This window comes from Recurvomyces mirabilis, assembly GCF_035927965.1.
Source record: "Recurvomyces mirabilis strain CCFEE 5264 chromosome Unknown scaffold_33, whole genome shotgun sequence".
NCBI classification, from domain to species: domain Eukaryota; kingdom Fungi; phylum Ascomycota; class Dothideomycetes; order Mycosphaerellales; family Teratosphaeriaceae; genus Recurvomyces; species Recurvomyces mirabilis.
Genome location: NW_027041967.1, coordinates 177,020 through 191,622, shown reverse-complemented (window position 1 = coordinate 191,622; position 14,603 = coordinate 177,020). Strand labels below are relative to the sequence as shown.

At 53.8% G+C, this 14,603-nt stretch overlaps 4 protein-coding genes across 4 annotated transcripts; 1 reads left to right on the top strand and 3 right to left on the bottom strand.

The window, feature by feature from the left end:
* Window positions 1-2,409: 2,409 nt before the first annotated feature.
* On the top strand, window positions 2,410-3,264 carry LTS14_009734 (uncharacterized protein; the record flags this gene model as incomplete). The annotated part of the gene is made up of 1 exon (XM_064842415.1): window positions 2,410-3,264. The coding sequence occupies one exon, from the start codon at window positions 2,410-2,412 to the stop codon at window positions 3,262-3,264; it is 855 nt and encodes a 284-aa protein (XP_064690043.1).
* A 90-nt stretch (window positions 3,265-3,354) lies between these two features.
* LTS14_009733 (uncharacterized protein) lies at window positions 3,355-5,878 on the bottom strand (the record flags this gene model as incomplete). The annotated part of the gene is made up of 2 exons (XM_064842414.1): window positions 3,355-3,476; window positions 3,553-5,878. The coding sequence occupies 2 exons, from the start codon at window positions 5,876-5,878 to the stop codon at window positions 3,355-3,357; spliced, it is 2,448 nt and encodes an 815-aa protein (XP_064690042.1).
* Window positions 5,879-6,262: 384 nt separating this feature from the next.
* LTS14_009732 (uncharacterized protein) lies at window positions 6,263-7,472 on the bottom strand (the record flags this gene model as incomplete). Its single annotated transcript, XM_064842413.1, has 3 exons — window positions 6,263-6,574; window positions 6,655-6,979; window positions 7,036-7,472. 3 exons carry the CDS (start codon window positions 7,470-7,472, stop codon window positions 6,263-6,265), a joined length of 1,074 nt encoding a protein of 357 aa, XP_064690041.1.
* A 621-nt stretch (window positions 7,473-8,093) lies between these two features.
* On the bottom strand, window positions 8,094-14,494 carry FAS1_2 (beta subunit of fatty acid synthetase; the record flags this gene model as incomplete). Its single annotated transcript, XM_064842412.1, has 3 exons — window positions 8,094-9,199; window positions 9,255-14,393; window positions 14,455-14,494. The coding sequence occupies 3 exons, from the start codon at window positions 14,492-14,494 to the stop codon at window positions 8,094-8,096; spliced, it is 6,285 nt and encodes a 2,094-aa protein (XP_064690040.1).
* Between the last annotated feature and the right edge of the window lie 109 nt (window positions 14,495-14,603).

The following is a 14,603-nucleotide window of genomic DNA, read 5'->3' as shown; positions in this document are numbered from 1 at the left end:
TCGGAAAGCTGCCAACGTTTCAAGCAGCTATGAGGCCACCAGCCCGACCCTGCCATTTCACAGAGCGAATGCAGCCAAACCAGCCAATCCGAGCACCGCCTCGCCGTACACCAACTTCCTCGAAGCACCAGAACTAGCAGTCTGTTGTGCCGCGCTGGCAGTCGAGCTTCCACTCCCACTACCACTAGCCTTTGCCGTTCCAGAAGAGGAAGCCTGGCTCCCCGTCGCAGTCGCACTAGCCGCGCTCCCACTACCCGCGCTCGTCGTCGCGACCGCCGCACCACCCGCAGGCGCACTAGCCGTGGCACACGCACCGAGTCCAAGAGTCTGAGCAGTAAAGACCTGGCTGCTGGCTGCGAGGGCGGAAGAGCAGACTTTATTCGTGTCTTGCACGATGGAGATCAGATCCGAGGAGGTGCAGGTGCTGTGGCAGAGGCAGGGGATGGCGACGGCTTGGATCTCGGCTTGGCCGCTTGTGCATTGGCAGTAGGAGTCTGTGAGGCCGCAGGTGGTGTTGCCGATTGCTTGGATGAAGCATTCGGTTGCGCAGGGTGGGAGGTTGAGTTGGGCGGTTGCGAGGGCGCTGAGGGCCGCGAGGAGGAGGGTTGTGTATTGCATGATTGCTGGTGTGTTTGGTGGTGTCGTGAAGTGTGTGTGGTGTGTTGAAGTATAGTCCAAATGAATGTGGTAGTGGCGGAAAGAGTCGATAGTGTAGTCTGATCCCACACGAGAAGGGCAGTCACTACAGTATATCTATCTGCCTGTCAACGAGGTTGGAGCTGCTTCACGAAAGATATCCTGAGACATTGCAGGGTGGGCCTCCGAGTCAAGTAGTGGCAGATGAGATGGGTCTGTACTTCCGTGCCTAAGACGAACTAGGTCCGTCTAGGCTACTCATGCTGACAGGCTGAGCTGCAAAAGATGAGACACCCAGCGTAGTAATCTACGAGTTACAAGCATTTCTGGCGGTGATGTGACGAGAAGAGCGCCTTGCTTCGTTCATCCTGGCCTAGCTTGGCAGGATTCTGTAGATTGTCAATGGTGCACTGCATGCCTTCTCTCCACACATCGACCATTTTCATCGCGACATTATTGAGAGTGTGCTTCGTGCCATTGGCCGCGGAAGTGAGTCCCCATCACGCCGGCTGTCGCGAGTCACCCGGTTCTCCCGCCGTGTGCGCGAAGTGGTGCCTTTGGTGCCTCTCGAGTGGAGTGGAGAAGTGTTTTGGGTTGGCGTTGTTCTCGGTCCGTGCGGATGAATCCCGGACGGAAATCAGGGGGATTTGCTGTGGTCAGCCCAATGTAGGGGAATTATTATTATTCGTGCATGAGTTTGCGATTTAGCTCCATCTGGCTGCCTATTGGCGTTCTTGGGATGTCGCTGTGATATTCTTGGTGGCGACGAGTCATTGGTCTTATCTTTTTGATACTTTAGTGAGAGGTACAACATTGCTATGAGAGCTGCAGGCCTCCGAACCATTTCTGTGGCCAAGCTGATCAGTGCGACTGGGGTTGAGCCCTCTCTTGAGGCGTGACACTTGAGTGCGTCTGAGAGCATAGTGTGATCTTAAGGTGATGGCTAACCATCAGCAAGCGCTGGCAATAGCTCTACCATGGCAACATCGTCACATGGGTGGCGGCGCAATACCCTGTCATCGTTTGAATTGACCTGGCTGACGCCTCATCTCCTCACCAAGTCGCAAGACTATACGCGGACAATGGAATGATATGGGCAAGTCAAGCTCCAAGACCGACCTAGGTTCTGACGAGATGAAATTGGTCCGCTATAGCACGTCTATTGTGACTGACGAACGCATCTAGCGGGTGTTCATCCATGACCACACAAATCTGAACCGCAGTACCATCTGTTTGCTCGCGGCAAGCAAAGGTAGACTCTCAGCTTCAAAATGTCTGCGACAAAGGATTGTCTCGGGATTCCATGCCGTCATCTTGACAAGAAAGAGAACTGGAATCTTGAGATGAAACTTCAGGAGCTGTGCGGTTTCGCCACTCTGACAAGACTCTGGACAATATAGGCCTCGCAAAGGTGACCAGAGGATCAGACATAATGCTATGTTTCCATGATATCCAGGAACGATCTCTTGTCGAGTACAGCTCTGATTCGTGAGGCCGGACCATGCAAGGCCTTGCAACCATACCAAGTCTGCCCATTGGGGTCTGTCGTCCAGCCAGTTGATACATTTGTCTACTTAGTCCTGGAAGTGCCACCGCACTGTATACTTTGGCATGGTGCATGAAAGGACTGCTATAAAGGAGTCTCCTGTATGCGAGCAAGTACTGATAGTGCATACAGCTAAGCGAACAAGAATTGGGTCTCTGTGGAGAGACGTGTATAAATCCCAATAGTCATCTGGCACTCTGCAGTATTCCTAGCTCATTTATCACGACATGGCTCCCATAACACGCAGTACGACCAATTTTGGCAGCACCACCAACTCGAGCAACATTTTCAACGAATCAGCAGTGCTACTACTCGTCCTCGAACATTTGCCTTTCATGGATCTTGTGCGCAGTCGCGCGGTCGCCAGGATCTGGAAGGAGACAATCGACCAGCCGTCGCCACCCATGCGGTGGACGATGTTCATCGCTGCAAGACCCATCCAGCTCGTGACGGTGTCCATTGAGCCAGGGTCCATCGTTCCGCCCGTCCCAAATTACCTCCTCCAAGGACCGCAGCCGAGCCTCCACCACGGTGATGCCCTTGTCGGTACACCAGGAGCTACGGTCGTAACAGCCGTACACCCTTTGCTTGACGCGACTAGCACCATATTATACCATAAAGCCACGAGCTTTGAGATCAAGCCCAGGGAGCTGTGGATGCATTTCGACCACAATACCAAGAACGGCTTCATCACCCAGCCGCCATGCAAGAAGGCGATACTGCTTGTAACTCCCACAAACGAAGGTGGCAATCTCACACTTGAGATTGCAAAGCAGGAGGGAATCAAATTGGTCGACATTCTCGACACCATCATCGCAGAGGTCGGTGACGAACCACGGCAACTTGATCAATACAAGATCACGCGCGTGCGAGGTGTTGTCCCTGGTCATGTTCCTGACTATTCACCATGGGCTCGTGGCGCACAGGCAAAGATCGGTGGAATGCGTTACTTTGGCCAGATTTGCTACAGGAAGGTTACGGGCTACGAGTGGAAGGAGATCAAGTCTTCTGGCAACGTGCTACCAGGAGGAGATATGGCGAGTCATAGGCGAAGGTGGGCAAGTGATGACATGAATGTGTGATGTGGAGCTAGATAGCTTGAGGTGCGGCCATCTGGCTAGTGGTGGAACGAATATGTAGTGTCCGGCCAGAAACATTTGGAGTTGCCATCATTATTGCGAGAAGTCGCCGTTGTATGCAGCGTTGGCGTAATGCTCGAATCTCTCCTCCACATGCACGGTCGTGTCCAAGATGTTATGATTGCCTTCTGCCCAGGACCAGCCCACCAAGGATACTAAAGAGAACAACCAGTATCAGATTGCTCCCGAGCCCCATGGATCCTCTAGCACCACTGCTTACGACATTCTTACAACCCTCAACCTGCTGACACTGCCCGTTATCATTGACAGAAGCGCAGTAAGGCGTGCAAACAGCAATGAAATGAGTCACTGTCGGAGTGAACTGCGCACCCGTCCACTTGATAAAGGAGGTTTCCGTCACTGTGACGCTGGCAATTGTCGAGGTGTTGACTGCCAGCTCTGGAAGAGGGATTGATGTGAGGCCTGGCAGATGCCGCGCCTGGGATAGCGATTGCGCTCGAGCTATTGTGGCTCTGGTGGCGAGAAGATGGGGTGCCAATGCTCGTCGTGTTGGTATGGCGTATGCTGCGAGGATCAGGAGATACATAGCTTCACTCTCGAGAGCGTGTGCCGCAACTTGCGAGACTGTTTGGAATATGATGGATCCCGAGAATCTGCTTGCTGCAGATCTCACCACAGGCTCAGAAGGCGCTGGTAAGGGACAAGCTTGCATGCCGTACATAGTCGGGCAAGCGTTAGCAAGCACAACCGGGCCAGCTATCCTGTCAGCCTTGGTAGCTGTAGGTACGACTGTCGTCATGGGGGTTTCAACGTGCTCTTGCGACATCACCTGTGCAGCTACGCCGAAGCCACCCATGCCGGATATCCACAGTCCGATGAGCATCTCGATAGACAAGACATCTTGGTGCGCGACCAACAGCGAGATGCCGAGCAGCGCCCCAGATGCCCCTACCAACTGATTGCTCGGTGCACCGGAAGGAGTCATGTATGTCTCCGTGCAGTCATAGACTAGTCCATTCCGCATGCACTGGCCTGGGCCCAAGGGAGGCTGCGGTGCAGGTATACCAGCCGGACATGGCGATGGGAGCAGCAGACCAGCGGAGCTGTAGTAGCAGCCCGGCGCCTTCTCATCGGTAGTAGTGGCATTAGGGATTGCTGTCGTGAAGATCGGTAGATCTGGGACGGTGTTTGCGTAGGGTACTAGGGCCGTGCTCGTGCCCGTGCCCGTGCCCGTAATTGTCGGCTCGCTAAGGGAGGTAGTCGCATCAGCGAGTCCAAGCAGACCCATAAGCAGGAGTGCAAATGGCAGGATCCACACCCCACGCGGCCCAAGTACCAGTACCACTCCACCCACCATGGCAAGCAGACCCAAGACACTTGGGATAATCCTCTCGTTCCGTGCTCGGGAATGCAACATCCCAGTATCAACACAAGGCAGCACCGTCCCACCCTCCTGACACACCGGCCCCGACTGGCCAGGAGCTTCGACAGCAGTCCAAACGTTGAAAGTCTGGCATGGAGTCTGGTAGGCTAGACCGTTGACGGTTTGGTAGCACACCACGTCTTTCTCGTCGAACGCCGGCAGTGCTGTGGTGGGTGGAGGTGTCGTCAAGACAGTGATGTCTGTCGCTGGAATAGCGATGCCTGTGACAGTGACGGTGACGGTCGCGGATTCCATTACCGTCGATATGGCGGATGGCGAGGGGACGGTTGAGGCTTCCCCGTTGATCATGGCCATGAGTACGAGTACCATCAAGCCCAAGGCGCGACGGCCTAGCCAGACGGTCAAGGCAGTGGCCAGGATGACTTGAATAGCTGCCGAAGAGACTTGTCGGTTCTCCTTAGCTCCTGAGTGCACGTAGTTGCAAGGCAATTCTGTCCCATCGCTCCAGCATACTGGTCCTGGAGGGCTTCCGGGCTGTGCTGGGCCGTGGACGGTTATCATAACATCGTAGGTTATACAGGGTGTTGGGAACAGCAGGCCGTTGACGTTCTGGTAGCATACCTTTTTCTCGTCGAACGTGGCGTGTACTGCCGTTGGTGGTGGTGGCGGTGGTGTGGTCAACGGCGAAGGTGTGGTCGTCGTCGGGGTGTCTGTCGTGGTCACCGTAATGGTGGCGTACTCCGTCACTGTGAAGGTAGGCCGTGATATGCTCGATGCGCTCGCTGTGGAGACAGAGAGGAGGAGAAGGATAATCAGGCCTTCGAGGCGGCCGTTGATCAACAATGTCAGTGCTGGTAGGGCCGAGAAAGTCCACAAGAAAACCTCGATGGCTTTAGACACAGCCGGCGAACCAGTCTCCACACCATTACTTTCATTATGATGACGATATGCTTGCGCAGGGCTATCTGTTGTAGAGCTCTGCGTGGCCGAACTGATAACTGAAGTTGTGTTCTGAGTATTAGTCGTAGTCGAGGCCAAAAGCGACATCAAGGTTTGCTCTGGTACCATAGGCGTGACCACATGTATCGACTCGGGTCCCAAGGCTGTCGTGTTCTGTGGAGGCAAATGTGCGATACTTCCCGCTGCCTCGACAAAGCGGGCGCTGACTGCTGTTAGGGCGGCTGCAGAGCACAGTGTTGAACGAGTCTTCATGTTGCAGGATATCTGTGATGGTCTGCTGTCCCGTACTTTCATGTGTGCACGCTAAGGTCAAAGCAGACTATCAATTGTTCAAATGGTCGGTTGGTGGGGAGAGACGAAGGCGATGGTGGTAGAAGAAAGGTAAAGACATCGCTGGCAAGATGTAGAAGATATAGCCATGAGTGCTCTGTACTTGCATAGATGTATACCGCCCTGTCGCTGCCAGTAGTCAATATATTCATCTCAGATATACGTACACCTACTCGCCACAGTCCGAATCACCATGGCAAGCAAGCAAGCACACCACATCACAACACAACACACCGCAGTCACCATCCTCCACTCCCATCTTCATTTCCGCAACCCGATCAATGCATCAATCAATCGATCAACCAGTCAATGCACAACAGTCTTAGCCCCCTGAAATCTACTCCCCGTAACCGGCAAACCCCTCGCAACAAGCTCCTCCTCAATAACCTTCCACCTCCCCACCTGTTTCTCCCGATCAATCATCGTCACCTTCCGCGGCACGAAACTGACATTCGCGGCCGAAGTAGCCTTCAACCGCCGGATCTCCGGAGCGCGGGCGAGTGAAGGAGATTTTGTTTTCGCGGTGAGGTGGCTGTAGAGGTCTGAGAGGGTGTGGCTGGAGTTTAGGGCGGCGTCCGAAATGCGACGGCCGCTGACTCTGAGGATGATTTTGTGGAGCTATGGGCATGATTAGTCAGTCTTTGTTGCTGCTATAAGTGCGTGTGATATGAGAGGGTGGTAGAGATGGGAGAGCTTACGGCCAGTTTGATGGCGGGGTCGTGGAGAGAGACGTCGCCAATAGGCGCTATCGTCGAGCGTTTGCTTCTCCGACCAAGAGTGCCTCTGTATTGTCGTTCGTTGGCAACTACACGTAGACTCTGTTGTTTTGTAATTGAGAAGGAGGGCAGTCCCGAATCAGGGGTCCACGTCTCGTTTGCTGTTCCTTGTTCCTGCACGTTTGGATGGAGGACCTGATCGACGGACCGCCCGGCTCGTTTGAGGGCTAGTATATCGGCCATGATGTCGGAGAGGACGATCTTCCATTGTTTGGGTGTGAGTTTGATATCCTTCTTTGGGATGAAGCTGGTATAGTATTAGTCATTCTGGTCAGAGCAGGGAGGGGCATGGTGTCAGCTCACCCAACATATTGCTCCCCTTGGTCAGCCCTCCTCTTGACCCACTCTTCACTGCCTATTCTTTCGAGCCCTTCCCAGCTCATTGCTTGAATGTAGTTCTTGGCGAGGGTCGGGTCCACGACAGCAGCGACTTCATACTCCTGTCCATCCCTCCCGACCACTACTTCCAGCGCACCATCTTCTTGACTGCTGGACTGTTGTTGTTCTTCTTCTCTCCGCTGCACCTGCTTCTCTCCACGGCCCTTTTCAGCCTCCTGTGATTGCTTGCTTCCAAAAAGGGTGTCCCGTAGACGCTGGTACAATGGCACTTGTGCGGGTCGTGGTACTGAGGTGTGGAACTGGCGGGCGGCTTGGGCACGACAGGCTCGGCAGACGTATTTTTGTGATGCTGATGACGTAGCGAGGCGGAGTGCCTGTTCGGCTGGTCGTGATGCGCGCATCCTTGCGATACCTTCAGTCCAATGCTAAACCAGATGAGAGATGCTGTTCATGGTATTCAATGCGCGTCTCGGGAGTGCTGCGCTGCTTCGCCGCAAGAGCCGAAGAAATGCCGGACGACCACTTTCTCGCCACGCCTTTCTCACCTTGTCAACGACCGTCACTCTAGTTTTAGGACACGGGCAAGTCAGTCATACCGGCGAGGGCTCTCGAGCTTGCCGACACCGTAGCGTGGTCTAGACGTCAGCAAGTGGTGCCCTCAAGCGATCAACACGAAGCGTCTTCGTTTCCTAGCTTGGTCAGGAGATGGTTTCGACGTATATGTTCACCACCTTCGAACCATCCGCTTGCGCGAGCCAAATCACTCAGGACTCTTTGGCTGGGGGAATCACGCGGCGGACTGCTCAGAGCTCTTCTTATACGCTGTCAATGCGGAGCCCGGTACCAGACGGTCTCGGAACTCATATCAATCTACATAGCATTTACAAAAAGTACACATGCCTCTGCACGCTCTGTAGTATAAATCTATTACAGTCAAAGCCAAACCCTCCCTCCCTATCCGAAACAATCCCACCTACACATACTACAACAAACCCTCCTCCTCTAATCTACTCCCACATCTTCTATGACGTAGGCGGCGGCACAAAACTGCCCACCCTTGGCCTCGCCACATCCGCATCATCACTCGCATACTTCTCCCAATTCGCCAAAATATTCCCAATCCGTGGCGAGTTCGTCAACCGGTACACATCCTCAAAATACTCCTTGGTCAACTCGAAAGGCCGCGCCGTGACGTTGGGGATGTACTTCCCTACTAGCTTGCTGGGATCGATACTCGTCTTGTTGATCTTCTTGAGCAGGAAGGATCGGAAGGGCTTGACACCGCTGCGCAAGAAGGTGCTGTGGAAGGGGACATCAATGCCCTTCAGTGGGATGGTGGCGAAGCCGCGCTGGAGGTCGATGGGCTTGGGTTTTGCTTCGGTCTGTTTCGCGCATTCTTTGATGATTTCGGTTAGATGCTGCTTCACGTCTTCCATGCTGAGGGTTTGCATGAGCTGCTGGATATCGATCTTTTGTGCTTTGAGATAGTTGAGCACATTGGTCATGGTGTCGAGGGCACGGAGGTCGCCAGCACAGACGTACTGCTGATTGGCGACGTTCAGGTTGACAATCTCCAAGAGCCAGCCAGTCGTCTCGGAGATGTTCTCGACGACGTATTGCAGAGCTTGCTCGTTGAAAGTCTTGCTGATACGGGAGGGATTAACAGCAGCCATGGAGTAGTTGGAACGACCAGCCTCGTCACGCTCGACAGCGACTTGCATGGTCAAGCCACGGTAGAAGACGACGGACACCAAGCTCTCGATTGGCATGACCTCAGCAAGAGCTGCCAAAGCACTGTACTCGCCGAGAGAGTGGCCAGCGAAACTGCTGTCGCGCTGCACAAGACCCTTCGCGCGCATGTCCTCGAATGAAGCCTTCTCCATGAGCGTCAATGCTGGCTGCGTGAACTGCGTAGCCGAGAGCAAGCCGGTGGGTGATCGGTAGGTGTAAGACGTGGTATGCTCGTCGATCTCCTTGAAGATCTTCTCCGATTTAATGGTGCCATCACTAGCCACAGTCTCGAAGGTCATGGAGATGTAGTTTTGTCGGATAGCTTTGCCACGAGCGCCACCGAAGTGGACTGTGAACTCCTTGGGGTTGTTCTTAACAATGTTGGTGATAGCGAAGCCTGCGAAATGTTAGTACCGATAATCAAAAGCCCGAATATATCAGCAAGCGCTTACCGTAGTTGTCCATGAAGTGCGTATCGGCACGATCCCAGACCTCTTTAGCCACAGTGCTGCTGTTATACAAATCCATACCCATACCCTGCTCTTGCGAACCCTGACCAGTGAAGATGTAGGAAGAGACAGGCTGCTCGACCTCCGCCTCGCCGAGCAAAACCTTGTCGTCGCTGTCGGCCTTGCTAGTCTCGATCTTGATGATCTTGCGACCAGCAACCATGCCAATATGCGAAAGTCTTACTTCCAGAGTGTCATCGGGCAGCACCATGCCCACCAGAGAAGCGTGAAAGCTTCGCACACGACCGACATTGTTGTCGGCAGCCCAAGTCTCGACTAGACTGCGCACAGCGGCGCTGGAGTACATGCCATGTGTGATCGTGCCTGGCAAGTTGGCATACTTGGAGAACACGCGCGAAACGTGAATAGGGTTATAGTCGCCCGAAACCTTAGCATACGTCTCATTGGACGAAGGCGCCTTGAGCACAAGTGGCGTCTTGCCATTAAGCGGGATCGGGTTCTCAAAGTTGACGGGCTGATCGAGAGCTTCGCCATTACGCTGAAGGTAGTCCAGAACAGGGTTGCCGTACGAAGCACCGGCATCATACTCAACAGCAGCCACCTGCACAATTGCCTTTGATGGAAGCTCGACTTCGACTCTGCCGTAGGTCTGCACGGAAGAAAAGACGTTCTTGTTCTTGAACCTGGTCAGAGTCTGCACCTTAAACACGAGCGTCTGACCCAAGAGCTCGACATCGGAATCGTCCATGCGGAACCACTCCTTCGACTGCAAGATAGCGACATCCTTCGTCGTTGCGAGGTGGACTTGGATGGGTGTCTCGATCTTGCGCTGGAAGGTGTTCTCAAAGTCGGTGTAAGCGCCACGATACAAGAACTGGCTAGTCACCTCCATGACCTTCTCGCCGTCGCGGGTGATGGTACCGCAGACCTCGACCATCTTGCCGGAATCCTGGTTGATGACCGCGTTGACCTCGGCGTTGGTGTCGAGCACGTCGCCCCTCTTCAGCGGTGCAGCACCAGGCATCATACGGAAGCCGTTCGACAAGTGCACCAGTTTCAGCAGATCTCCATCGATACTGCGAGGGAAGATGGGCTTCGTGATAGCCTTCCAGCCAACAACAATGGCAAAATCCATAGGCGCAAAGACCTCCTTGCCGGGTCTATCCACGAAAGCCTCGCCAGTATTGCCAACAGCATGCACGAAGTCATTAATGGCCTCGCTCGTGACTGTAGCTTTGCCGCCCGGGAACATGCTAGTAACAGGTTGATCGAACGGCACTGCTTCGTCGCCAAACCAAAGACGGAAGTAGAACTCCTTGATCCGGTCATTGCGCGCATCCATGACTTCGCGGATCGGAGCGTAACCAGTCTCGGGATGATAGACGAACTTGAGCGTGAGCGCGGCCGGCTTTCCAAGCGTCGTGCGATGTTCAATCAGATGTACGGGGATCTCGCTGCCAGAAATCGGACCAACCTCGATCGTGTGGACATACTTGCCGTGCAGAGTCTCCTTCACCACGATCGTAGTCTTCTTCGGCTCATCAGGATGGTGGATCTCGACCATCATACCCGGCGAAGGAGCGAAGACACGCTGCATAGGATTTGTGTCATATCGTTGGCCTTGGACGAACACATCGGCCGTGAAGAAAGCTTGGCGCCAGGTCTGGCCCTTACCTCCAAGCAATTGCATCCAGCTCTCCAATGGTGGCATAGGCGTCTGCGGTGCAGCACCAATACGATACAGCATTTTGCTCCCAAGATCCGAACCAGTGACACCTTCCATAGCAGGCCCTTCAATGTCCGTCTCAAGAAGCAGCTTTCCACCAAAGTACTCGACGACAGGTACTTTGCTAGCATCGCCATTGTAAAGATCCTTGGTGAGATACTGAATGTGACCGTTGTGCACGCCATCAAGAATCTCCTTGATAGGCTCATCCACTTTGGTGGAGTACTTCGCCGCCATAGGTCCCTGGAGAATAGCCACACGACCAACATCCTGATCAACGACTGCCTCAAGATCCTCAGACTGCCACAGCGAATCCTTCTTGAAGAAGAACTCGAACGTGTCGTCCAAGCAAGGCACGAACGGAGTAGGCTTCTGGCCGCGACGCTGGCAGAGCAACAGGAAATGCTGGCAATCTTGCGCGTTGATGAGTTGCGTGTCAGACTCTGGGTATGCCTGGATGACCTTGTCGACTGTGGCGTACGGCTCATCAAGCTCGCTATAATTTTGGATAAGCGAGGCCTTGCCGTCTCCTGTCGTGAAGCGTTCCTCAATACGTCGGATGAAGTCGCCAGTCAACCGCAAAAGTGTAGGATCGATCCATCGCTTCTCATGCTTGACATACATGAGCTCGACCATGCGTCGCAGGACCTCAGCATACGTCATGTCCTCGAGATCGACAGACTCGCCAGCCTTATTGCGACCAAACCAAGGCTTCTGAAAGTCATCATTGAGCTTCTGAATGATGTACTCACGATGCTTCTTCAGCTCCGGTATCCTCTTCGCTTTGTCCAAGCTGAAGATCTTCTGGTCCATTTCCGCCCAGAACTTGATACCCCTGTTGGCAATCTTGTGGATAGGCTCGCCCATCTCGGAGCGAACAGTGATGATGCCGCCAGCTGGTCCTTTGTACGTCTTCTCCCATTCGTGGTCCTCGAGACCGGGAGCATCCACGATAGCTTGCTTGGCGGCCTTCGAGGTATACGCTTCCTTAGCGACCATGCAGCGACTACCGAAAAGCACTCCGTCGAATGGCATGGGAGGATAGCCGTACTTCTTCGCCCACTCGCCATTGAGGTATGGATATGTGTCGTCTGCGCCACCAAAGCCGGAACCAGCAATCAGGACAAGATTGGAGCAGCGCCTTAGACGACTGTACATCGACAGGAGCGGCTGATGGAAATCTTCGTATGAGTGATGTCCACCACCGCGGCCACCAGTCCACTGCATCATGACTGGGAAGTCAGGGTTTGCCTTGGCGATGTTGATGACTGCTTGGATGGCCTCGGTGGATCCAGGCTTGAAGCCGATGTGCTTGATACCCAGAGTTTGGATGTACTCGTTCGCCACCTCAATTGAAGGTACACCTGCACCGATGGTCAGACCCTCAATCGGCACACCTTCAGCTCGTAGTTTTCCAATAAGTGGAATCTGCCATGCCATGGCACGAGGGGCCACATAGATCAGATTGAGTGTGATACCACGACCAGCAGGAATGGCCTTCTCGATCTTGCTGATGGCCTCGCTCATGCTCTTATCGTTGTAGTACCCGCCACCAGCCAGCTCGATCTCATAGCCTGCATTCATTGTCGCGGCCACGAAGTCCCATGGCACAGTGCATGGCGTCATACCAGCAACCATGACCGGAGGCAAGCCTAGCAGCCTGCTCATCTTGGTATCCACGTATGTCTGGCCAACAGAATCCTTGACAAGCTTAGGTCCATGCTCTTTCACCCAATCCACAGCATACTTCACAGCATGCTCACCATCACGATCGAAGATCTCAGGCTTATATCCGACCTCCACGTTCGAGCCGTCCATGGTGCCAGCAAGAATGATCCGGACACCAGTACCGTCTTTGTTGCGGTTCGTGAGCACGCCCAGACCAGAGATACCACCAGGACCGAAATCAAGGATGTGCGTGGCATGCGGCATCACAGTCGCCTTCTCCCAGTTGACCGGGTCCTTGCAAATCATGCGAACAAGTTCGGGTACGATGTTGCCAGTTTGTGTTTTCCTGATATCCTCACCTGATGCAGTGTCGTATACAGGGATACCGAGCTCTTGCGACCCAATGTTGATGTCCTTGAGATCTCCTTCCAGCTTCGAGATGGCGTCTGCAAGATACGGGCTGTGGAAAGGAGCGGTGATTGGCAAGAAGCGGTTGACGAAGCGCACTTTGCGCTCCGTGTATGGTACACGTGTCTGATCGAGGCCAGTAGGAGCTTTGACTTTTCGTAATTGCAGATTCAGGCCGTACAACGACATAGGCGGGCCAGTAACCACGAAATTTCTGGCGCTGTTGACGAGCGATATGCCGATGTGGCGTTCCTTTGGTAGATGTTCGTTGGTCTTACCAATGTACTTCTCCACGGATTCTCTCGGCAGGTCACGAATAGACAGCATAGGCGTGGGTGTGCCTTCGCCGCTGTCGATTGAGTCCTGGAGCACATTTGGTGCAAGTGATGTCCTTGGGTATGCTTGCTGGCTACGAGCTCCCATCCAGAACAAGATCGTAAGAGCATTCCTTGCTGCCTTGTCAAAAGACTCCCAGTTGCCTGATGCAGCTATCGCAGTTGCTACCACCACACCTTGTGAATGACCAGTTGTTCCAGCAAATCGTTCTCGAACATGGCCGGGATGTGTGCCGAGTACTCTGCAAGTGACGACGTAGTGTGCAAGTTGTGTAAGACCAATGAGAGGGAAGCTGACGGGTGCAGAGACGAGGTAGTCGGTGTCTGGTTGTGCCTCAGGGAAGTTCAGCCATCGCATAACGTCCAGACCCTTCGCATACATCTTCTCGGCTTGTGTATCGCGAGCCAGGCCCTGCAGGAGTGCAGCTGCTGTCGAGATGAAGTCTTCCACCAAAGAAGGGTACGTCGACCAAACCTCGCGAAGCTCATCAAAGTACTCTTCGATATTGCCTTGACCACCAAAGATGGCGTAGACGCAGGCATTGTCGTCCGAGACCTCACGGAACAGAGCAGACTCGTGAGCTCTAATTGGTCGCTGCACTGCAGCTCGAGCAGCATAGTATGATTTTACAGTGAGCAGCTTCTTCTCCGGTATGCCTGGCAAGTGCGCCGCAATAGCATGCACCTCATTTCCTCGCAGGAAAGCTCTCTCGAATTCTTGTGTGACAAGCTTCAGTACATCGTCGTATACGCCTGCTTCGTCCTCATCTTCTACCTCCCTCGCGATGAAGCCTAGGTAGCGAGCTACCAGCTCAGGGACGGATGAGGGCTCGTCATCTTGTGCTAGCTCCTCAGTCGCTTCGGGAAGAGTTGCGACAAAGTGTTCTCGAAGCTGGTTTGCTTGGAAGTGTAGGGCGGTGGGTATCAGGAAGGTGAAATCGAGTGAGCCATGAGATAGGGTGAGTGGTCGAGAAACAGCTTGACCTGTAGCAACACTATTAGCTCATAGCTTCGATTGGGATGGGTGGTATGATAATATGCATACTTCTAGGTGTAGTGGCGCCGGTTTGCGTGCCACCGTACATACTGGAGGATCTCCTAATTACTCCAGGACGTGGCTGTGGTGTCCTGAACTGTTGGTTGTGGTTGTTAGCCATTGTGTAACTTTAGTAGATGTGTATTCAGTCCAAGCGC